The sequence below is a fragment of the Plodia interpunctella genome, chromosome 24 (assembly GCF_027563975.2).
Source record: "Plodia interpunctella isolate USDA-ARS_2022_Savannah chromosome 24, ilPloInte3.2, whole genome shotgun sequence".
Lineage (NCBI taxonomy): Eukaryota > Metazoa > Arthropoda > Insecta > Lepidoptera > Pyralidae > Plodia > Plodia interpunctella.
In genome coordinates this window covers 1567187-1593173 of record NC_071317.1, presented here as the reverse complement: position 1 = coordinate 1593173, position 25987 = coordinate 1567187, and the positions used below count along the sequence as shown (strand labels likewise).

Below are 25987 nucleotides of genomic sequence, written 5' to 3'. Positions count from 1 at the left end.
TTAGAATATTTCATGCCCGGGCACTTTGATTATGGATTACAAGTGGAACTAGCCATTCCAGGCGAAATAAATTATTACAGATTGAATCACCTAATTTTGCACATTGCCTCGACATTCTGAATATTTTCAACTTCAACCAATTGAGCAGAAATTTGTTAGTTTGAATGGAAAATGTATTTATTATGATAAGCATGACCTGATGACGCCAGGATCAGCTTCTAACGATTCCACAACGGTTTATTGCATGACTTTTTTTTGGTGATGCGTCAATTGTGATGTCAATTCCCTCATTCTTCCGTTTCACCCTTTTTTCTTCCTCCCAGGACCATTCATCGGCGGTTTTGCAGCGGCTAAAGTTGGCCGCAAATGGGGCCTGTTGAGCTCATCCATCCCTCTCCTGGTCGGCTGGGTGCTGGTGGCTGCAGCGACCTCTGTTGCGTTCCTCTACGCAGCCAGGATAGCCTGGGGAGTCGGTGTCGGCATGCTCTTCACTATATCGCCTATGTACTGCGCTGAAATCGCTACGGTACTCATCATTGTTCTATCGTCTCGGCATGTTCCCGCTTGCGTTCGGGGCTAAGTTGCCCCGAGGGCCGGGGTCAATGTAAAAAAATCTTTAAATTTTAAAGATTCGACTGTGATTTCACAACCGCCAATCTGCCTGACATAAACCCTCCTATTGCATTTAAGCCCTCATGATAGCATTCCCAGCTATTTCTGTCAGATGCCTAGGCTATATGTCTATGGCCAGTCGCCACATACGACATCCACGGCAGGGTTTGGTGTAGTCCATTCTAGGGCGGAACCACACGCCACATTTAACTCATCAGCCATTTTAATGTGGGGACTACACTGTCCTTTTTGGACGTAGACTTCCTAATAAGATAACGAGTTAGGATTGGTGGGTTTTTACGACTGCAAATATCCTGCTAATCGCTATTTTGTTAACCAATAATAAGGCAGTAGCCGTAGCGTAGGTAACACCTATCTGGCAAAATATGAACTTAAATATAGAAGAAGGAATAGACTATACATTTTCTCAAAAAAAATTATGGTTACATCGTCTTAATCACTTGCAGGACGATGTGAGAGGCGCCTTAGGATCCTTCCTACAACTCTTCATCACGTTTGGTTTCCTCCTTGTCTACGGCATTGGGCCTTTCGTCTCCTATGACGTCATCGCGTACGTCGGCGTGGCCTTTGTCATCTGCTTCGATCTCGCCTTCTTCTTTATGCCCGAGTCGCCGACTTATCACTTGATTAAAAGTAAGTATCGGCGTGAAAAGATTTGTTCAGGGCTGGCAACGCGCTTGTGATAAGGCGCGCTGGTGCTGCAGGCGTCCCCAGGCTGCGGTGAACACTTCCTAACAGGTGGGTTACGTGCCTGTTTGTTTTTTCAGTTGTATAATAAGGTATTATAAATGAAAAAGTAATAACGCCTAACACGACAAAAGCTACAGATCGTTAGGAAACTATACTAAACAGTTGAATCTTGGCACAGCTTAACAATTCTATTGACTAGATATCCCATCGGACCAACCAAAAACCTGTTCTATTGAGTATGATGTATAAATGATCTGTTTTAGTTGGCATTTCGCGTCAGAGAGGACGCTAGATAGGTAGCATATGTTGCTAAACAATTTCAACATAAATTATGATATATATCTACAACTAAAACCATAATAAATCATACCCTTAAACATTCCTCTTGAATCACTCTTTTAAAAAACCAGCATCAAAATCCGTTGCGTAGTTTTATAGATCTAAACATACTTATAAAGGGGCAGACAGATAGCGGGAAGCTACTTTGTTTTATACTATGTAGTCATAAAACGTACTATAGACTCTTTATCATACTGTGCCGTCGTCTAGGTGCCAATAATGATGACGAAGTTAAATACTTACAGGCACAAAACTTGAAGTAAAGAAAAGGTTGTTAAATAATGAAGATCGTGAAGACAGATCAGGCGACAGCGGCCGCTACCGGCGACGAAGTATTGGGTTATTTCTTTTTGTTTATAGCATTCGGTTGTGCTAGTAGTTTGTAGCTTACCTATGTAAGGACTCACTTCTGACTAAATGCTTTGTCTTTCACAAGCGCATACACAAACGGTCAAATTTGCCTTAGACTCGACACTAGCACCGCTATCAGTGAATTCAATGTTGTTAGCCAATTTTTGAAACATTAAATAGCAATGAGAAAACAACGTTGTGATCTAAAAGAGAGAGTAGAAGTGGAATATTGTACCAACACTTCGTCGCCTGGTAACAGACGCTGAGCCTAAATGCATCAGTTGTGTAGATATGGACTTTTATTTGATATTCCGCTTTGATATTTTCGTATATATATATATATATATATATATATATATATATATATATATATATATATATATATATATATATATATATATTTTTTTTTTCCATTCACAATCATAATATGTTTCAGTATACAGTATACCTTTTGACCATGTACTTTATTGTGTAATTACATTGTTATATTACTGATAAAAAAATATACATAAATTTATATTTAAAAAATGGTAAGCCCTTCTGGCATGATAGGGACCAACACTGTTTGAATGAGTTTCTTTCGGCATTCCTTCTCAGCATGGTCGTTCCGAAATGCTAGTAGTTTGTAGCTTTGATAATCATTTAATTTAGAATATGACGTGAAAAAGTATCTGTGAAGGTCTAATTTCTGAATAAATGATTTGATTTGCTTCGTACTTTGCTTAAAACTTTTACACTGTCACCAGAGGTAGACCTTAGTACACAGATCAAAGCTGAATATGTACCTCATTCTCATAATTTCTACCGACTGCTGCCAAATCTGCTGTGCTTGCATTGTTGTGTTCCGGATCGAAGGGTGAGAGAAGAAGTGTAATTACAGGGTGCAGAGGCAAAAGACCCTTGAAAACGCGCGTGTTTTACCACCAGGTGGGCCGTTTTTGCCTGCATGGTGGTACAAAATATAAAACTGTGATTATGGAATTCTTAAGAGAAAATCGCGCATGTTTGTACATAATTCAAACGCATTTACACCTAATATAAATACCTTCTACCATGTGTTTGTTTTCAGATGACAAAGAATCGGCAGCCGAATGTCTGATGACGATCAGAGGCAGGTCCCGAGCTGGCGTCCAAGCAGAGTTGGACAAGATGTCTGCCGAAATTAGCGCTTCCATGGAGAAGACTGCTACGGTAATATCATTCTCAGTTCAGATTACCAAAATGATATTTTATCAGAAAGTGCGAAAATAGATTCTAAATCTTCAAATATAAAACTTTATTATAACTACATAGAGCCAAGCCATATTGCCCCGTCACGACGCCCGTCCAATGATCAACGCAGAACAACATAGAAATCGTATGAAATGTCGACTTATATCAACGCAATACAAACACCTATACAACAACGGAGCTACAACGTATTGCGTCGTCGCAATGTAGCTCGACAGAGCAATGGGCCATGGCTCTTACTTAACATCAATGTTTTAAATTCCCAGATCATGGACGTGTTCCACGGCGCCAACTTCAAAGCGTTCTACATCTCCTGCGCGCTGGTCTTCTTCCAGCAGTTCAGTGGCATTAACGCTGTCCTCTTTTACATGACCAGCATCTTTGACGCCGCCGGCGCCGGCATCGACTCAGCATACGCCACTATCATCATTGGTGCTGTTCAGGTTAGCCAATTATTTTACCATGTTATCAATTTTTTAAGGAATGGTTGGATTTGGCATCGAATAGAACGGCTTGGAAAGACTTGGGGGAGACTTATGCCCAGCAGTGGGACGGAACAGGTTAAAAAAACATTTTTATGACTCCTGTGGCGTAATGTCCGGACGTTTTAACACGCGCGTTAAAATGCGTTATAATATTAGTTACAATTATTATTAATAGATGTCATTTTTCTTCTCCACTTCACACGGTCTTCGGCGTCCTTAATTTGTCCTGATTTGCACCTTCTACTCAAAAACCTTTTTCCCTATTTTATTTATTTAATTTGTCGATTTACGCAAGACGTCATGAATATTGGCCCAAGTATTTTGCACTTGTATACCTATATATTGTATACCTAATAGACCAGTCGCAGACCTTGATACAAAGGTCACCTGCATGAGTTCCTCACCCTCATCTATTTCAGCGGCCAAACTGCAGTGCTTGCATTGTTGTGTTCCGCTTTGAAGGGTGAGAGAGCCAGTGCACGTGGCAAAACAGCATACTTCGCACAAAAGACTGTCCTTGAGTTGGTCTTGTGTGCGAAGTTTCAAGTGTTATCACTTCTATCATACCACTTCATATGAATAAAGGTATTCTGTAACACCCTGTATAATTTGCCCATAATTTGTCACCAGGTGGTAGCATCGGGCATCACTCCAATCGTGGTGGACAGGCTGGGCAGACGCATACTGCTTATGATCTCGTCTTGCGGAGCTGCCGTTGGACTTGTGAGTGTTAATTTACTTGTTAAATATTGCTGCTCCAAGGAAACACAGGCTTTTATAAACAAATGGTGACAGCTATTAGGAAAAACAAGATATCAATACTATACTCTTCTCCCTCTATGTTCGTTATTCGTAATAGAAATAGAAAGAGTAAATAGATACAAAGTATAACGCAAAGAATATTGAAAATTGTACATTATTTTATTACCTATAATTATAATCGTGTTTTTATAAATTTATGTACAACTAGATGTTGCCCGGGGCTTCGCTCCCGTGAGAATTTCGAGATAAAATACAGCCTATAGCAATCTTGTATAATGTACCTTTCGAATGCTGAAAGAATTTTCGAAATCGATTCGATAGTTTCGGAGATTACTCAAACATGCAAACTCACAAACGCTTACCTTTATAATAATAGTATAGATAATGATATTACAAACAAATGGTACCTATGTAACAAGTTTTAGACTCAGTGAATTATTGTATTATTTATGGGTCATTATATGATTTTTCACGTCTCAGTTGTTGTCAAAATTGATTTTAACCTATAGACTTCTACAGCATAAAGTATTAATTCTTCGTCTACGAATTTATTTTTTGCTCAAAAACGTACGAGTAATATAGTCACGCCTCGTCTAAAATGCAGTTTTACTATCTTGGTAAGTACATAATCTACAATTCAACCTAAATAAAATATGTCCAACAGGGTCTCCTAGGCATGTACTTCCTCCTGTCCGCGGTGGAGAGCTCGGTGCTGCCCAGCATCGGGTTCCTGCCGATCCTGGCGCTGGTGCTGTTCATCCTCACATACTGCTGGGGGCTGGGCCCGCTGCCCTGGGCCGTCATGGGCGAGCTTATGGCCACCGAGGTCAAGGCCGTCGCAGCTCCTATGGCAACTGCTGTTTGTTGGACTCTGTCCTTTTTGGTCACCAGGTAAATATAGCTTTAGATCGAGACTGGCGTTTTTCCCAACAGACTAATGAATGATGATCTTATTCAAACAATTAACACAATTATAAACAACGCAAAAATATAAAATACTAATACATTAATAAATGTGATTTTGAATTGGACCCAACTAATTATAAAACTAAGTCCTCTACCGCGTCTGTCTGTCTGTTCGCAATAAACTCAAAAACTACTCCACGGATTTTCATGCGGTTTTCACCAATATATAGAGTGATTCCTGAGGAAGGTTTAGGGATATAATTTATTTAAAGTTAAACCCAAGCGAAGCCGGGACGGGCCGCTAGTAAACTATAAATATGTCTCCCATTTGAGTGCCTTCCTCAGACACGAAATGTCGGAGACCAGGGTCCAATTTCCTACTGAAGTAAAAAGCAATATTGTTAACTAAAAGTTACAGATTCATTCACGATCACATTCCAGATACTACGGACCAATCGCGTCAGCTGTTGGACTGTACACAGCTTTCTGGATCTTCGGCATCTGCTGCGTCGTCGCGTTCTTCTTCTCCATGATCGTGGTGCCGGAAACTAAGGGCAAGAGTCTGCAAGAGATCCAGGATATCCTGGCTGGGAAGTGAGTATTATCTATCAATATACAGAGCGTCATCACGCTACATGGCTACACCACAAAATCATATTTTCTATTATTTTAGAGAGGTAAGCGTTTGTGAGTTTGTGACTTTGTTTAAGGCGGGTAATCTCCGAAACTATTGAACCGATTTCAAAAATTATTTCAACATTAAAAGGTACATTATCCAAGATTGCTATAGGCTACATTTTATCTCAAAATTCACACGGGAGCGAAGCCCCGGGCAACATCTAGTATTTAATAATACATAATATAGAACAATAATAATTAGAACAGGATTTCTCAAAATTATAGTATGACCTTACGAACCGGTGCACGGTGCACATGCGCTACTATTATCTGTTGTGTCTCGATTCTCTGCGATCGACGGGTTAAAATTTTAATTACATGAGAAGTTTTTTAAATTTTCTGAAGCTGTCGACTTTCGGTCCTTAAAATTGATCTTTTCTATTTTGAATTTTGGTCTATTCTAATGCTCTAAATTCTGAAACTCAGTAATCAAAAGTATCAGTATCAATTAAGTATACATAACAAATTATTTTAATATAACTTCATAGCTAATTACAATTAATAGGATAACATCCCGGTAGGCACAGAAATATTATATACTAATAATAAACTGCGCCCCGGGGCTTCGCTCCTATCGGAATTTCACGATATATGTAGGTACCCTATGTTATTACAGGTACCTATTCTACTCGTGTACCAATTTTCAACAAACCGTCTTGTAGATTTTGCGTGAAAGAGCAATAAACGTACACATATGTATATATTGTTATAATTGGATGTAAAAATGTTATTTTTTTGTTCTTCTTTCTTGTCGCAACTAAATGCAACTCATATTATTTTTTTATCATTAGACCAATGAAGACAGGAGATTGACATATGATATTTCGCTGCGAACATAACCGCGGGTACCCTTTGACTTGTCTTATGTATAGAGTCTAATTTTATTTAGGAAACCGTAGATAGAGAAAACTAAACTTCGTCAATCTTTCAGTCAAAAAAGAGAAACGCGCGCAGTAACGCTAAAATCTTTTGCCCATTATCGTGTGCGCGGTTTTACAATTACAACCCCTGCCTGTTTTTTAGTTGTATTCGTATGAAAATGTTCTCTTATTTGGCTACGTAGATCTTAAGTTCTCTTTGTCTTTGATGTGTGTACACTTACACGCTACGCCGCGCCGCCTAAACTCATAGCATGTAATGAATATGATTTATTTAGCGTAGAGCTTCGTAGCAAAAATATGGCGAAGCTTTCGTAGCAAAGTTACGGCGTAGCTTTGGTAGCATTTGTAACTATACCTTTTGTAGCAAATCGTAGTAACCTGTAGCGTAGAAACGCAAAATATAGCTTTCGTCACCAAAAAATAATGTTTTAGCTGAACGGTTTAAAAAAAACTACTTTTGGATGTATAAAATGCGTAGACAGACTAAGCTATAGACCCCACTATATCTTGCCTTTCGCTCTTACAAGAAATGATATGCGTATTAGAAATACATGAGAAGAAACGAGACAGAGCGCTGACATGTTTTATGTAATTTGGTTACACTATATAGTTTCTTGGTTTTTAATAAAGTTTAATATTTTTTCAGGTCATCAAAGTCAGAAAAAGCCTAAGTCCACAGTGCCACTATGACTACGTACTGTATTGTGATAAACGCTAGCTTAGTATTATGTTGTTCGATGACGAATTTATTTGTAAGATTTGTTGAATAGCCAGATTCAGGTTAGGCGGCCATTTCTACTATTTTTTTTTTTAGTTTTTGTAGTCTCTTACCATTTCACTTTTTTTTTAAATATTGAAATAAATCTAGATTAAAAATAAGGTACAATTGTTCACAATTTGAATGAGAAATAATAAATTTGGAAACTTTCGACGCCTAAATATTTTTGATAAAACTTCATAATTTATTTTTAAATACCACAACTTTGCAGACAACTTTTCGGTTAACACGTAAATATAAAAAAAACTAAAACGTATTAGATATGGCCGAACTAACAGTCTCGATAGCGCTGGTACATATCAAACACTTTATATTTATTTACATTGTTTTTGTTATAAGTAGCCGACGAATATTATGCATATTTTGTGATTATTTTGTTTTTGATTGTAATTTACATGACGAAATCTACCAGTGTATTTATATGATTTTTAATTGAGTATTTTCATAACTTTATGATGCTAATGTACTAACTTTTAACAGGTTATGAAATATATTGTCCGAGGTCTATTGGAATATTTTGCGAAATTAAACTATCTAAAGCATCAAAACAGTTGTTGTTTTAATGCATTAGATAGAAATCTGCGTAAACGTTATTAAAGAAAATGACCTGGGTAAGTACTTACCACGAAACATGTTCATGTTTGAAAACATATTCCATTTATAATCATGTCGAGTTTATATCTTATCTTATTTGAGAAATAGTGAAATACATCAGTAGCTGAAAATAACCTCAAAATGTCTAAAAAGCCATTAACACCAAAGTACAAAAAGGGTGGTGCCACAATTTTAGTAATTAAGTTAACAATGTAACTTTTATTTTCGAGTGAAAGCTGAGAGAACCACTCATATGGAAATTAGCAAAGATCGTATTTATTTTTCTTTAAAGTAAGTAATAAATATATGAAAATCTAGTAAAATTCGCTATGATTAGTATCAAAATGCGCGGGAAATTTTGTTTCATATTGACGATAGTGGTCTATGGTCGGTTGTATCTTATGTAAACACTGAAATGTGTTGCCACAAGTAAATATTGTGGAGATTCTAGAAGATGCGGTTTGTATTTCGCCTTAAATAGACGCAGAAACAAATACTTACAGAAAAAAAATACCATTATGCTTAGTTCTAATTCATCACTATATGAAAATATGGTGTATTATTTAATTAAAATTCTGCCATCTTAAAGTATACCTACATTAATTACTATATTGTGATAAATTAGATGAATTTCTTTGTTACGTTTGTAAATATTTATTAAATAAACATATGTGCCTTTTAATGATTTTAGTTCTTGATATTTATTCTTTTAAATTTAGATAATTCATGTGGAGTCATTGACTGGTGCATTGATATTTTGTTATAAATAAATGTTTTATGATAATACTTAACTTTTTTTATTAACCTATTATTAACTCGCTACTGCCTTGTTACGGTACAAACAATAAAAAATATTTATTTTATTGCCAAAAAAATACTATTGCTAAAAATGCTACTCTCAATGTCTCTAATCTATGGCACTCTATGGTAACTATTACATAACCCTTCGAACAAGTACGATTCACACTTGTGCACTCTTTAAAATAAATCTATTCGATTCATAGACAATTTTATTCTTAATAAATTAGGAACTTTGTAATATAAGATCCTAAACATCACCGAAAAGAAAGAAAAAATTAATAAAAATATTTTTATTTCGTCTAGTCTAGCTTATAAAATACATTTTTTTTTTAACATCAGTCTTTCGTTCTACATCTGCAGGCACTCTCTATGACTAAAACATACGAGACGGTAACTTATATTCTGACAGAGAGGATAACAGGGCACTGACCCTCGTATGTATGTATTAGCTTCTATTTAGACTCATTCGAAATATGACAACGTGAAATAACGATTTGTAAATGGCAACACAACCTGTTACTTCAATGGCACCGAGATTACATTCAACAATTAGTTTAATTTTATCTTGTTTGCAATCGGTAAATTTATCATTCTATACTGGCAACATTTGTACAGCTAATAAAATAAACAATTACCTCAATCATTCATCTGTAATCCCTTGGTTGCTTTTTCTACGTTGTGTTAGAATTCGACGTTTGCGAATTTCAACTCTGTGACATACTTATAAAGCTCAAAATTGTTGAGCGAATGTGTAATAACAAAAATATTGCTTCTCAACTTTGAACTTTATTTGTATGACTACAAAGCTGCAATTCGCCAACGTCGGATCATCATAACGCGACATAAAATAGAGGTATGTCAACAAAACAGATTCTTAAATAAAAAATCTGATTGAGAATTCATTAAACTATCACAAAAGTGTAATTAGTTATAATCATAACAGCTATATACTAAATCTATGGTCATAACATTCTAGAAAGATCAACAATACATTTTTCTCTTCACATTACAAAATCACTAGGAAGTATATAAATAGAACTAAACTGAACTATGAAATAGGTATAAATAATAATTAAAAAAATATACTACATCCAAGATTGAGTTGAATTGATTCGAGAGACATTTTTTGTGACGGTGAAATTCATTAAAGTTTATTAAAATTAAAGGCCATAGTCGAATTAACTATTCATAGAAATGTGAGCTTTATTGCGTCTGCTGAAGACATACTTTTCATTGACAACAATCGAGCATCGTACTAAAATACTGGCAGCTCTCGTTTTGTCAATGTAAACTATGTCTACAGTCGACGTTTTAAAGCTCACTTTTCGGTGAACATTATTTTGTCAGGTCATCGGGTGGAGCGGTGCGATGATATGACTACGGCCCTTTTATACTACGTTATAATAAAAATATTACATTACACTTCAATTGGCTATTTGCAACAAGTCACAGTTTTGGTAAAAAAGGTATTTGCCGTCAAAATCCATTTTTTTATTTAGATCAAAACGTCAAAAACAATAATATATTTGACAGTGATAACGAGTGACATCACATTTTTTGCAGTTAAAGGATTTCGATTATACTTTGATAAGATTTTGAAAAATACTTAAAATTTATCAAAACATTCGATAAACAGAATCGTGTTTCATTGTGTGAATTGTAATATAATATACACATATTTTTACTCACACAACTATCCCAACTGACAAAAAAAATATCCCGTTTCGTTAATTAAATACCTCTATTCTGTATATTAAATAGCCAATAATTTGCACACGTAACTATTCAAACTCCTTGCAAATCCCGTCCATAGCCACCAAAACATCACAGATACTGCTCGCATACAACCTAATATCTTCGTCTTTTCTTATTTTCAAACTTGCACAATACAATTTCTTGTACATGTCCGTCATTTTCTCATAATCTTTATTAGATTTCGATCTACAATATTGGATAATACTCTTTAGTATGTAATGTAACCGACATTCGTATAGAGATAGTAGGCTGTGCTCGTTTCTCGAAGACTTTTCGTCTATGTCTTCGCTTTTCGGGACTTCCTTCTGGTCTTCCGTGTCCCTTTCCTTGATCAGTTTCATTATGGAGTGGCATTGGCGTAACAGCTGGATGGCCGATTGGAGCGACTTCAGTTTGAGGTTAGGTGTCACTAGAATAACGAAAAATAAAAGTATTTTTGTAAATTGTGTTTTAGATATCTGCAAGCTGGTCTAGGGGCGAACGAGGGTTGAGGCTGCTCAAGAAGGAAACCAATTTAAGAACTACATATGATTGTGATTCAACAATAAATTAAATTCATTCCAAATTCAAATTCAAATTCAAATCATTTATTCAGAAATTAGACCTTCACAGGCACTTTTTCTCGTCAATCTTTATATTTATAGTTATTTCTCACAAGCTACAAACTACTGGCATTTCGGAACGACCACTGCTGAGAAGAAATGCCGAAAGAAACTCATTTGAACAGTGTTGGTCCCTCTATCATGCCAGATCGGCTTACCATTATTGTTTCTTACAATGTTTTTTTTTCTTTCTAATAATATATAAAAAATCGAGTCCGTGTGCAACCTAATTTTAATAGTGAGCCTATACAAAAGTCGTCTTATACATGTGATTATCACTATTACTACATAGTATAAAACAAAGTCGCTTTCCGCTGTCTGTACCTATGTGGGTGAATTTCACGAGCTTTTTGAACTCCGCCGCGGGCTCTCATTAGTGTTTATTAAACTGTACCATACACAGTAATCAATTCAGTTATCCTATTTTATAAATAAGTAAAGTACTGGTACAATGTTAATGTTAAATTATAAATGTTTAATTTAAAAAATATATTCTTTATTTAAAATCAAATGTCGGACACGAATAAAACACTACACCCCGCGTTCAAACGCTCGTGAAATTCACACATGTATGCTTAGATCTTTAAAATTACGCAACGGATTTTGATGCGGGTTTTTTAATAAATAGTGTGATACTTGAGGAAGGTTTAGGGGTATAATTGATCAAGATTTTACCCGAGCGAAGCCGGCATGCTAGCGTGTAATAATAGGGTAGTTGCCAAGGTCAGATAATTGTAAAAAATATGTATAATGTAGATAAAATAAATACATTTAGGATCTACTGTAACAATGCAGCTGGATCTAAATACGAAGATATAAATTTGGTTGGAAAGTCCATTCATTCATAACAAATACATTTTCAAAAAGTATGAAATTATAAAAATAAATTTAACCATCAGAAATAACAAAAACTTTGTAACAACTTTTATTAAGGATTCATCACCATAAACGTAATATTTGATGGAACAAATATAACTTTCTTCGCGAACGTTTTCGCACGTTGTGACGTCACTTGTTCGTGTCGTTCGTTTCTTCACCGGTGTTTGTAATGGTATAGCAGAGCCTTCGAATAGTCATCGAAACAAAAATTTGGCAACTAGCCTATTGTATGATTAAGTATCCGTCGCACAGTTAATTATAATGGAGTGTGGTGACTGACCAGCGGCCTGAGCCTCGAGCAAGGCGACATGCTCGAGCTGCGCGGCGAGGAAGCCGGCGCCGTCGCCGAGCGCGGCGAGCGCGGTTGCGGCGCGCGCGTAGCTCGCGTGCGTGCGCGCGAACAGAGTGCGCCGGCGCGGACCCTCTTCTCTCGTTAACCTGTTGGAATTTTGGTATGTAGGTACCTTATATACCGGGTTAACATCTTAGATACATTTCATCCCGGTAAATGGTCAGGTTCCCGTAGAATAATTGAAAAACTAATTATGAATCAAAAATTCCTCGGAATTACGGATTAACATCTTCTAGAAATTTCATCCCGGAAAATCCCCCTCATTTTCCGGGATAACATTTCTAGTCCTGTAGGAAAATTAAAATAACAATCCACGGAGCCGATTTACTTTAAAATTTTGTAGAAAGTTGTAAACAGAATATAAACAAATTGTTTTTATCGATTAAAGTCTGATATAGATATAATGGGCGCAGTATGTATCAATATATCAGTATAAAACTCTTCCGTTACTGAGTGACTGACTGACAGACAATATACACCCGAAACTGCTGGGCGGGAAACTGAAATTTGGCATGTAGATGAGTACTAAGAGAAGATTTTTGGAAATTCTACTCCGAAGGGGGTGAAAGGGGTGAAAAGCTGTAAATATGAAAGTTCTACATCGTTGAAGTTAGTGACTTGAAAATTTGGATTTTGGTTGTTTACAACAAAGTTATGAATGAGAACGTGTTTCAGATTTTTCTGAAAATTAACCCTCAACCCCTTCAAAAGGGAGGTGAAAAATTGTATGGGACTTAATACAATTTTCAAGATAAAATGCTTAAATTTGGCACAATTACTTTTTGTAGTAAATAACAGTAATAGTAAATACAAAAAAATGATTAATTTACGTTTGTGGTTAATAATAAACTCGGACGTAAAACGTCATGGAAAATGGGACGGCACGCGTTGCAGAAAGCGGGAGTGGGAGTAGGAGCGGGAAATGGGAGGGAGACACGTAGTGGGAAACAGGACGGGACACATTGCAAAAAACATGATGGCACAATATGTAGAAAACGGTACGGGATATCTACTTACGTACGGTACTGAGATTTTGCTATGAAATTCACGCGGGCGAAGCCGCGGGCAAAAGCTAGTGTAAGAATAAATATATCCTCTTTGCTTAAGATTTATTTTCGTTGATGACATGACAGAACTTGTGTCAGTGAATAGGTGATATTTTCCTTTTGTTAAAATAAATATTCCCTATTATTATCATTAGATTTAGATTAAAATATGTGAAATAATAGCTTTAAATGTTGTTTCTCTTCCAGGTAAGTTGTTATAAGGTTTGAAATAAAGATTGTAAGGTATTTGTAAAACATATTTAATATAAATAAAATTTCTCTTTCAACGCAATTTGCTTTTCTTTCTTCCTCTTCTAAGTAACACATGCAATCGAAGTCTTCTCTCGTTATCCTATCAGAGTTTGTCGTTTCTTTTTTCAGTGGAAAATTTAGGTTATGTCCAAAGCGTTTTTGATAATTTATGTTAAAGTTTTAAAATATATCATGTAGTCTAACATTTTACATGGTAACAGTATAATTCCAACTTATAAATGAAAAAGTGATTTTGATAATGCAAAAAGCTTTATCTATTTAACTTTTTGAGAAAAAAAAATGCATATCTTTATATGGTTAACTGTTTCAGTGGGGTTAGGTCTGGTTTACATTTCACTCCTCACCATCTAATCGATCTGAAGTGAGACGCAGCGAACCGATCACATTGCAGTGTGGTTGCCGTCGCGTCACAATGGCACAATGCGATTTTTGTGGGAAATTAACGCTGCTGTCAAAAGATTTATTTCTTCGCACAAATTACAACAATCAACTTGTTCACGGTGTGTTACCTGTATTGCGAGTGGTACAGCGAACCCAATCGGTGATAAATCATTGCGGCTCTGAACTGATACAAATATTGTCGAGGTCCGGACGACAGATGGCAGTGTTTCAGGGCGTGACGAAAAGCTTCAGCCACTTCATTCGCCTCCTGGTAAATAAAAAGTTAATTAATTAATTTAAGAAATCCTGACTCCGAAATTGCTAGCATTCATTTTCTCTCTCTCTCTCACTCAGTTGGAGCTGTAAAGTCCCGATGCCCAAGGTTCACTTCAAAAAAAGCAATTTTAAGACTTGATAATACTTTTACACACGGCTGGGGGTGCAGGCAAGTACCCTAGGTTGGTGGGCCTAACCTGATCAAATTGCAGTGTGGTTGTTGTTGCGTCACAATAGCGCAATATGATTGGTTCGCTCCGTCTCACTTCGAAACAATAATGGTAAGCCCTTCTGGCATGATAGGGACCAACACCTGTTCAAATGAGTTTCGTTCAATAGTGATCGTTCCGAAATGCCAGTAGTTTGTAGCTTGTGAGAAATTACTATTTAATATAGAATTTGACGTGCAAAAGTGCCTGTGAAGGTCAAATTTCTGAATAAATGATTTGACTTTATTTGAATCGATTCGATGGTGAGATCTAAACAGCATATCTGCACTAAGCCCTTTACAGAACCTGAGAACTGTTCTAAGAACAGTAATGTCTTTTAAGTCTTCTTCTGATAGAACGTCTGAGCCTATTATTCATCTCCTGCTTTTATTGAAGCGGTGGTAGTGTAAGGGGATCGAATGGTCTCAGGTTCGTATACGACCACTTGCTTCCGGTGAAGGAAAACATCGTGAGGAAACCTGCACACTGGTGGACAGTTTAGTTCACTAGTGTGTATGAGACTACCTGCCACTAGATGGCGGTAAGTAGTTGTAAAAGTCACGTCAGATGCCTTTGCGACTTGAATGAAAACGGACACCAGTGTTAGCAATAACACAGTCGATATGAATTCAAATTCAAATCATTCAGAAATTAGACTTTCACAGGCACTTTTTCTCGTCAATTTTTATATTTATAGTTATTTCTCACAAGCTACAAACAACTGGCATTTCGGAACGACCACTGCTGAGAAGAAATGCCGAAAGAAACTCATTTGAACAGTGTTGGTCCCTATCATGCCAGATCGGCTTACCATTATTGTTTCTATGTACATTATGTACTTTTAATATATAAAAGTACATAATGTACACAGTCAAAAGGTATATCAAAACAGGTTATGGTTGTGATTCGAGTGCTGATTATAATATATATATATCGATGTGAAACACAATTATTAATTATTATTATGACAATGATGATTGGTCTCCTGGCTCTATGGCTCCAGCATATGCATTACACACTCACATTAAATCTAGGATTGTCCTGCATGAGCACAGCGGTGGTGTAGAGATGGCAGGAGAGCTCCCAGGCCACCAGGTCCCACACGGCGCGGGCGCCGCAGCTCTCGCGGCCGCCGAGCAGCTTGAGGGCCGTTGTGTACAGCTCCTCCGCTTGGCTGTACAGGCCACGCTTGTCTGTGCTGTGAGGATAAATGTTTACGTCCTTTAAGGTTATATAACTAGACACTGAAACGAAAACGTTGAATACTAAATTCTGTGTAGTCCACTGTGACCACTTTGTATAATATAAAAGTATAATATTTTTTACTAACAAATCTTTATCTTGTGCTAGCGGCCCGTCCCGGCTTCGCTAGTTCCTCAGGAATCACACTATCTATTGGTGAAAATCTCATAAAAACCATTGACGTGGCAGGAACATTGTTTTACAATAACTCTAGCGGCCCGTCTGACTTCGCTCGGCTAAAACCATAATAATTTATACCTAAACCTTCTTCAAAATCGCAGACTACCTATTAAAAAAAACCGCATCAAAATCCGTTGCGTAATTTCAAAGATCCAAGCATACATAGGGACAGACAGCGGGAAGCGACTTTGTTTATACTATGTAGTGATGTAAAGATAGGGATGGTATACTTAGTTAAGATTTTTTTTTTTTTCACTAAAATACAAAAGAAATTATTTAATAAAACGTTTGCTAAGGTTTTAAGACACGACATCATTTAAGATACGACATCATCTCCCGACTAGATTGAAGTCAAACGCACATACTATATAATTATACTATTATTATAAATACATACATATAATTTATACTATTATTATAAAGAGGTAAGCGTTTGTGAGTTTGTATGTTTGAGGCGGGTAAACTCCGAAACTACCGGACGGATTTCAAAAATTCTTACACCATTAGAAAGGTACACTATCCAAGATTGCTATAGGCTATTTTTTTATTTAAAAATTCCCACGGGAGCGAAGCCCCGGGCAACATCTAATAAGAAAAAAATCATAAAAACTGCAAAACTAAATGAGAGTACTTACTTGAAGCCCCCCTGGTCGCAATGGGCCTTAAACCTCATATACCTGGCCTTGTTGCAATAAAGTAGGGCCAAGTTTGGCACATCGTGGACTTCTTCAAATATCTTGGTCGCCTCGTCGAGACACTCTGCCGAACGTTTGGACATGTTCGTGAATTGGCGGAGAAGGAGCTTGGCCTTCGGGTCCTTTTGATTCTCCTCTTCCACGTACTTCATGAAGATTTCTGTAAGTTGATTGAATGGTAACATTACGATACAACGATGTTAGTTGACGTCTACGGAGAAAAGGCTGCGGTGAAGTTTGTTTGCGCCGCTTCTTCTCCGCTTTGGAGGTCGCAAGTAAATTTTTGACGTAACAGAGAATTTTGAATTTAATTGGGAAACATTCTTTACATTATTCAGGGTTACTGGTATCGAACGCAAAACCTCCTAAAGACTACTTGGGTACATCAAAATAAGCAACAATTGTTCTAGGATTTTTTGTGATCTAATTTGCGATTCTACACATCTATGTAGTAGCCAAGCAACATAAAACAGTACAGTAGCGTTATGTAGCGGAATCGAACTTGGAGTTAACGTTTTATAGAAACGACATTAAAACTAAAAAAAAGGAAAAATTTTGTATTTAAGTTTAAACAAAAGTCGTGGAACAAAATATGTCTCTATCTATGTATCTAATGCGCCTTTGGAAGGTTATGCGTTAGATACATAAGATGGATTATATTCACGTGACGCGAAGCCAAGCGCAATCATAAAGCCGAGTAGGCTCTCAACGCTTGTAATTCATCTATTCACCTCCCTATGTCTTCTGAATGCCTAGTACATCTTAGTTGATTGTCATATCACTTTCTACATAAAGTAGTATACATACCTACTTTCATATTCTGCTTCACTAGTACTTGTGAGGAATCTCAATCTGATTTTTTTTTATAATCCATTGATGTGAAAGTGTGTTTTTTTTGTCCTTCTTTCACGTCAAAACGGATCATTGTATTGCGGTATTTTTTTATGTCGAGACAGTTTGCGAGCTGGAGGAAGAGGAATTACATAGGCTACTTTATCCATATCCTAACTTCCTAACTAATATTATACATGTATAATATTTGTTACCTCTTCACGCTCCATCTAATCAACCAATCTTTCTTAAATTTTGCATACATGTAGTTTAAAATCCATATTTCAAAACCAGTTATTCAAACTTATTTATATATAGTGTTAGCTATATAAATATAAACGGTTACTTTTCCAATATAACACATACGTTGTCCATCGTTCATGTACCGCACAGCCAGCTCATTATTCACAGAAGCCAGCCTCCTCAGCAGCTCGCCGCGCTTGTCGTTCGCGGCCCTCAACGCCCGCCGGTAATAACTACACGAGAGTAGCATTGAGTCCGCTTCGTTGCTTGGCAGATTTATATCTGATAACAACGGTGAATATAGTTGAAGGGGCGTCGCTCCAAATAAAATAAATAAATATATTAGGACAAATCACACAGATTGAGCTGTGCCCCAAATTAAGTTCAGAACTTGTGTTATGGTGATATTAACTCAACGATACTATATAACAAATACATACATATAGAGATAAACATCCAAGACCCGGGCCAATTAGAAAAATATCATTTTGTAAGTCATTTGTGCCAATATATTTATTTATATTTTATTTATTTATGAAATAATAAAAAACCCACACTCACCAAGGTCAAACTCATCGCCGGCAACGCCATCTACCTCCTCGGCCATGTCATTCTCAATCTCCAACCTCATCTTACTATCTATATCGTGGTCCGTCTCAAACTGCTTCTTAAACTGTTCCAATCTGTGCCAATGCTTGCTCAACTGAAAGAAATTGTCCCCCACCCTCCCTATCAGACAGCTAGCGTCGACCACCCGACTTTTTATTATCATATTCGATAACAACTTTTGACATTTGCTCGCCATATCGATATATTTCAACGAGAAGCCGTACTGTTCGTTCGCATACGAAAATTCCGCCAACGTTGCATACGCGAGGCATATCTTTTCGTATAATAAAGTTTTCAAATGCAACTTCCAGGCAAAGTTGTCATCTCTATTCGGCTCTTGCCATGTCGGATATGTGTTTTTCTCCTTCCGTATCAGTATAGCGTTCTTGTCTACGCCCGGAGTGGATTCTATCAGGGCGTTTGGTGATTTCTCAGTAGTTTTCCGATCGCGTTTGCGACGGCGCCCGCGTTGGTTTTGCGTCCCCTTTGCGATTGGTTCGTAGTCCATTTTGATTGGTTCGGACGGGTTCGCCATTTTGGGATGTTGCTCCTCTATTATTATTTGTTGTTTCAGTCGCTCGCGTTCTTCTTCCTGTTGATGGAAAATATAAGATTGTTATAGTGTCGTATGAAACTGTCTTATGTGAACTCAGATGCCGACGCGAACGAACGTACATTGCATAGGATGGATGAATTGCGTCAAGGCTAAATGGAGTGACGTCATTAGAAACAGTCAAATTGCATTATATAGCTATCCATCCATTAGGAAGGCCAGTGTCCCAGCAGGAGACATTAAAATGATAATAACAATTTGTAAGTAAACGCCAAACAAGCTACTTAACTTAAACTATTTACTTTGTAAGGAGCGCGTAGCATCGCGTGTGGAAAGTTAACTAATAGTTCTCTAACTAAACCTTAACTAATACTCCGCTAACACAACAAACACGAAACGCAATTAGCGCTAACGTTTCTTTGTTTCGATTCATAATGGAAACGAAGGTAGTTTGCTAATTGTATATGACCTTTTTTCTAAGCGTAAGGTAAATCCAGCAATATATATCGAAAGCAACAAAATTCGACAAACTGTTTGCTGATAGTGCACAACCGGCATTGTGCCCATACTTTCACTAGGCAAGTGATTCCCGGAGCAGGGTCCGTGGGCTCTATTCCCGCTCGAGTACACAATTTTTTAACACGAACGTCGAATTAATCCCACAAACATTTTCTTGCCGTATATATCAGACCATAAACCACTAATTGCTAAGTGTTACACATTTCTATTTGTTGGGAGTATTTATTTTTGATTCACTATGTTCCGCGCTATGGGAGCACGACAAAGAGCGAAGTTCGGTTTTGCATCTCACTTCTCACTATAGAGTCGATTCGCTGTGAGACTCAACGAACCAATCACATTGCGGTGTGGTTGTCGTCGCGTCACAATGGCGCACTGTAATTGGTTCGCTACGTCTCAAAGCCAGCAAAGTCGCACTACGCATTTATAGGCTGAAAAAAGTAAATGAATATATTAGGGCAAATCACACAGATTGTGAGCTAGACCCAAAGTAAGGTTGAGTGGAGACTTGTGTTATGGGATACTAACTCAACGATACTATATTTTATAACAAATACATATATAGATAAACAACCAAGATCCGGGCCAATCAGAAAAAGATCATTTTCCATCATTACCCGACCTTGGTTCGAACCCGGGACCTCTCGGCTCAGAGGCAAGCACTTTACCACTGCGCCACCTAGATCGTCAAAGTGTCGCTGTAAAAGGATTAAATATAGTGAGCTCACCTGACATTTCCTCATAGTGACGTTGTGTAAGGCTAGAAGTCCCCGTAACGCGTGTTTGAGTGCCCGCCCGCACCTGTCCGCTGCCCCGGAACCTAATTTATTACTTGAAGTACTGCTTTTTTCGTTCTAAAATAACAATAAAATATCATTCAATAATACGGTTGTTGCCTTTGTTTGTATAAAATAAAATTAATAAACGCACTAAATTTTGCCCGCGGCTATGCCCGCTGCGAAAGTGAAACAACTGTGAAAAAACTTTCAATCCAAATTAAAGTCCCGGGGCGCAACTAGTACCATAATATACATAAATTACGAAAATACCTGCTAAACCAAAAAAAATCGGATTTTATATTTTATCTCATCGTTGTATCCTGTCCGTCTGTCTGTTTGCGATAAACTCAAAAACTACTGCACGTATGCGGTTCTCACCAATAGATTGAGTGATTCCTGAGGAAGGTTTAGGGGTATGATTTATTATGTTTTTACCTGTTGACATGACATGTTTTTTTTTTAATATGATGAAAATTGCATTCAACATTCGAAGGTTACATACCTCCTTCTTGCTCTTCATTCGATCCCCAATATTGCTCAAAGCCAGTCCTCTTGTCAACAGCGCCAATTTGTTACTATCTACCTCTCCCCCCTCACTATCCCCTACTTTCTCCACCTTTTCTTCCCCATTTTCTTCCTCTTCTCCATTCTCATTTCCTATGACTACTTCTTCGGAGGTCTCCTCAGTTTTTCCACTGTCATCTTTTACAATATTGCTGTCCTTCTCGCACACATTCTCTGAGGTGCTGTCGTCTCGCTCACTCGACAAGTCTTTCATGAATTCTGCGCATTTCGCGTAATCAGGATCTTCGTTGTCAGAGTCTGAACTTTCTTCTGTAAAATAAATCGTTTGAGTTTCAACAGTTACCCCTCATTCGCACCAGCGCAAAAAAGCATCATTAGTAGTCGACATTCGCGCATTATTATCGCTCTCGACCTAAGGTGATACATAACTGCACACTAGCGCCAACATGCACTTTTTTACCTATTTCTTTTGTTTATTAAACTAAAAAATCCTCTACCAATGTAGTCACAGTCTACTATGAAGATTTCGGTGGCCATCATTTTCGATTTAGTAGACTGTGACTACATGACTGTGTCATGGAAAACTATAATACTTTGCATTAAATTCCTTTATAATATCATAGAATAATTTGAAAAGAATATTTTTTAGTTTTCGCTAATGAACAAAATTAGTAAAAATGTGATGGTGGCGCTAGTGTGCAGTTATGTATCATCTTAAGTGACATTCGACATTGATCTTACCGTCTAACGCACAGTGTTCAAAATACGATAAAAATATTCACGATAAAAAGCGCTGACGTATAAGTTTTTTTTTAGTACACTCAATGGCTCTTATTGCATTTTTCTTTCACGGGTCTAGTTAAAGAATTTTCTATACAAATAAGTAGTACCTTTACCTGTACCTTTAGTTTCCTACTTGTAAGTTTTATATTAACACCATTATGTTGTATATATAAATAAATTATTAAATACATAATATGCGTATACGCATTTACGTAACGTGCGTTGTTATAACGCCCATAAGAGGGATACATCGCGTTGTAACTCTCGTAAATGGGGAAAATGCCAACCTCAATCTCAAAATACTCTCTCTCTCTCTCTATTCTGAGCATTGCCCAGGATCCATCCTCAGCCGTTAAGCATTGAAATTCCTACATTTTCTTCTTGACCTTCGGCATCCTCACAAAATGTTTACCTTTGAAATTGGGAGAGGCCGGATTAGTGGTAGCGGGAACATACAAATCCGACAGCATGTAATGCGAGGAGGCAACTATCTGCGGATGACTTTCCACCTTCAACAACTCGATCACGTGTTCCAACAACTGCCTCACATGTCTCGTTCTATTCGTCAAACGCATATTCCTCGCCACTCTGTACAACAACATTGCCACCGGTGTCGTGAACGGATTGTCCAAATTGTCCGGACATAAGCTGGACAGATCGTACAACTTCACTATCTCGTCCTGTGGCCCTTTGAACAACCAATATGTATGTCCTGCTTTTGTTGCGTTCGCTTTTAAGAAGGACAAGATATTCTGAGCGACATTTCTCACTACTTTCGGGGAGAATCTAGAATGTTCCATGTTTGGTAAGTCTTCAGTCTTCATAGGTTCGTATTTCTGGACTATTCCGTCGTGGTGGTAACACATTAGCACTTCTGGGACGTTACACATAAGGTTGTCGAGCCAATAATCTATTCCGGTCAATACGTTTATAGGGTCCTTGGCGTCCCGTAGTCGCAAACTGACGCAGGGCCGGTCTTTGTCCCCGAAGATCGGGAGGTCGGAGCCTATCAGCATATGAATGTCCTCGAACGTCCATAGAACGTTGCGGTTGTACAAATGTTCTTTTGGTATCTCGTCCGATTTGGTCTCCGGCTCAGGGAGGAATGGACCTAAAATAATATTTGAATTAGAAATTGCAGAGCGTAAACTTTATGAAATCGTAAAATTCCACCGGAGTATATGTATTACCTGTGATGTGATGTGTGTCGGGGTGTGGGCGCGGAGTGGGGGGCGGGGGCAGCACACTCTGCGACAGGAAGCTGTGAGTCAGCAGCGCTGAGCTGGGAGCGCTGCATGCCGTCACCATCATACGTTCCTGTCACGAAAAATATAATATACATACTAATATTATAACAAGGAGAGATTTGTATTTTTGTTTGTAATCATGATGAAATTTGACACAGAGATAAGCGAAACCTTTAGGAGTGACATAGGCTACATTTTATTAAGGCCTTATCCGAGCGAAGCCGGGGCGAGACGCTAATTACTTTTATAAATACATACATCCTTAAAATGGCCAAGTATTCTGTTTTATCCAATCAGTACGACTTTGTTCCAGTTGCCGTGGAAACGGCTGGCCCATGGTGTTCGGAGGCGAAGTGCTTTGTTGGTGAGATAGGACGGCGTTTAAGGTGTCGTGGATATGACTACCGCTCCGGATGGTACTTGGTTCAACGGCTATCAATTGCTATCCAACGAGGAAACGCAGCTAGCGTTATGGGTACTTTTGAACCGGGTACAATTCGGGGTGGCATTTTTGATTGACTTTTCAATTATTTATGTTTTATTTTGTTTTATTATTTGTATTTTTAATAATAAGTTTCAATATAAATACCTACAGTATCATGTCTTGCTAGTAGTTTGTAGCTTTTGGAGAAATTACTATATAATTTAAAATTTAACGTGAAAAAATGTCTGTGAAGGTCTTCTAAATAAATTATTTGATTAGAGCTAGACAGGTTTCTCACTATTATATCTCGATTCCAGCAATAAGCCCATACTAAATGTTGCTTTTGAGGTATGCCTTCCATAGGTCGGAAACCAGGAAAACGCTCAGAATTATTTTAACAGAAAGTGGATCAACAACCACTTTCTGTTAAAATCTTTCTAATCTGCAAATATTATTAGGACTGTATTATTATAATAGGGCTGATGAATAAAAGGTCCGTGTATTCATCCAGAAAGATGGTACCACAGAGAAGGAGAGAGCACGCAGGAAACAAAACCAAAGACAAACGTCATAGACAATACTAAAATGTTGCTATTTCCAACAGTGGTGAAATAAGAACTAAGGTTAAAATAATCTGCATTTTATACATCCCAACCACATACCTTCTCCGACATGGTCTTCAATATATTCTCGTAGAAGAAATCCTTGAGCCAGGACCACTCGGACTTCATCAGGTAGTCGTAAACATCAAAGTCGTCCACCAAAAGTGTGTTCTCCACTCGGTGCACCATCATACTCACCTAAGAACAATCATCACAATTTTAAAATTTTAGTTTACACTACAGAGCAAGCAAGCAGTCATCCGACCTCTCTTTCTTATGTATTGCGAGGTATATACGAAAGTATAACATATACTTCCATACTAATATTATAAATGTGAAAGTCTGTTTGTCTGGGTGTTCTGGTTTCACAGCTAAACAGAATGAAACATACCCAATGTGCTTCTCCACACTTTTCAAGAAAATTGGTTGAGTAGATAGTGTGAAGAGGTAACAAACAAACATACTTACTTTCGCATTTATGATATTAGGTAGGATTATTTCCTGGTTGGGGTCCCTACTGCCAGAGCAAGCATCAAACCGTGATTGGTCCTCCTGTTTTGAGACCATTTCACCTATTTCTCTGAACAGGTCTATACTTACCGTCCCATTAGGCTGATATGGCAACTTAAGCAACTTCTTGATGCATTCAGCACCTGATATGACGTCCACCTCTCCGACACAATCGGGGAACATGTGGGCCATCCTGAAGCTGCAATACAAGGTGTCAAGTCAATTCCCTTCTAGTCTTATTCATAAAATGCTAAACATATTTCTGAATTATGTTTATTTGTATATATCAGGCAGCACTGAAAGTTCTATAGTCACAGACTGAGTTACTTAAGTGATATTAATCGCTAACTTTATTTAAATGCATTTTTAAACAACAATGGCAGTTTGTTTACTTCTATCCACTTGTCCCCTTCTATCCTTTTCTCTAGATTACTTTTACATTACCTGCGACCCTAAAGACTTATTTGAATATTTGAATATGACTAGACAAAGAACAAGATTGTGACTGCATTGTAACAAATTTCTTTTTTTTTAGTTTACTAATTTTATGTTACGAACCTAGACAAACCAGTGCCAGAGGTCAAAATCTGCTTCAAGCCATAGGAATCTATGGCTGCTCCCCAGTTGGATGGGGGGAGATTCAAGTCTGTATTGCATTGCAGCCGAGCATAGCCGACGGGACTTTGAAATGCTGTGTATTTGACCACGGCGGTTGATTTGACACCCGGTGATGGACTACGATCCTGAAAAAATAGAATACGTACCAAATTAAACCATAATGATATAGGAATAGTACTTATTATGGAATAGTACGTATTAAAAACACCACGACCATAACAATTTTATGTACATACCTTAGATCTTTTGTACTCCTGCTCATTTTCTACTTCCTCCATTTTTATCTCACTTGTATCTTTTCAAGACAATAGAATAGTATGTGGCTAACTATACTATTTTATTTTTCTCCTATGTCTTTTCTCGAAGTTTACAATTGATTGCACAAATAAACCGCAACTTTACATGCCGTCCCGATGGAAAATATTGACATACGATATTCATGGATGACATTGACATATGACGAGAACGTTTGTTCATGGAATTTGTCTCCGAAGTACTTACTAAATCCATGCGTTTATTATTTTGTGTAATGTATCGTGCGTCGCGTGTTACCCGCATGAAACTTTATAACGCGGTAATAGCGGCGAGTTTGCAATGAATTTGGGGAGGTTGATGTGCTGTTGACTGTACCTATAGGGTCTATATTACTACGCTATTCTGTTGTGCGATGATTTTTTATAATATTTCTGTGTACAATTAGTAGCTGTACGTACAACACAGCAAGTA

The 25987-nt window shown here is 37.5% G+C and overlaps 2 protein-coding genes across 4 annotated transcripts in view; one reads left to right on the top strand and one right to left on the bottom strand.

The window, feature by feature from the left end:
• LOC128680622 (uncharacterized protein) overlaps positions 1-9113 on the top strand; it is a 37628-nt gene extending 28515 nt beyond the window's left edge. For all 3 annotated transcript variants that reach the window (XM_053763896.2, XM_053763895.1, XM_053763897.2), the window contains 8 exons: positions 324-526; positions 1080-1266; positions 3083-3204; positions 3510-3686; positions 4359-4451; positions 5155-5381; positions 5838-5990; positions 7602-9113. In XM_053763896.2, the coding sequence (XP_053619871.1) occupies positions 324-526; positions 1080-1266; positions 3083-3204; positions 3510-3686; positions 4359-4451; positions 5155-5381; positions 5838-5990; positions 7602-7626 (1187 nt within the window). In that variant the 3' untranslated portion in view covers positions 7627-9113. The remainder of the gene's footprint in view (positions 1-323; positions 527-1079; positions 1267-3082; positions 3205-3509; positions 3687-4358; positions 4452-5154; positions 5382-5837; positions 5991-7601) is intronic.
• Positions 9114-9403: 290 nt separating this feature from the next.
• LOC128680615 (uncharacterized protein) lies at positions 9404-25675 on the bottom strand. Its single transcript, XM_053763880.1, has 15 exons — positions 25498-25675; positions 25202-25386; positions 24734-24842; positions 24194-24331; positions 23051-23177; positions 22273-22971; positions 21055-21386; positions 20502-20627; positions 18654-19293; positions 18216-18374; positions 16959-17178; positions 15925-16099; positions 14545-14684; positions 12645-12802; positions 9404-11292 (listed from the first exon to the last, which is right to left on the bottom strand). The coding sequence occupies exons 1-15, from the start codon at positions 25537-25539 to the stop codon at positions 10910-10912; spliced, it is 3633 nt and encodes a 1210-aa protein (XP_053619855.1). The 5' UTR covers positions 25540-25675; the 3' UTR covers positions 9404-10909.
• Between the last annotated feature and the right edge of the window lie 312 nt (positions 25676-25987).

What these genes read in the sequence shown, in the direction of transcription:
- LOC128680615 (XM_053763880.1), bottom strand. Translation starts at nt 25,539, where the DNA reads ATGGAGGAAGTAGAAAATGAGCAGGAGTACAAAAGATCTAAG. An exon ending in GGCCTCTCCCAATTTCAAAG is followed by an intron (nt 21,387 to 22,272) that starts GTAAACATTTTG and finishes TTTATTTTACAG; the next exon opens with AAGAAAGTTCAGACTCTGAC. An exon ending in GCTCGAGGCTCAGGCCGCTG is followed by an intron (nt 11,293 to 12,644) that starts GTCAGTCACCAC and finishes TCGTTATTCTAG; the next exon opens with TGACACCTAACCTCAAACTG.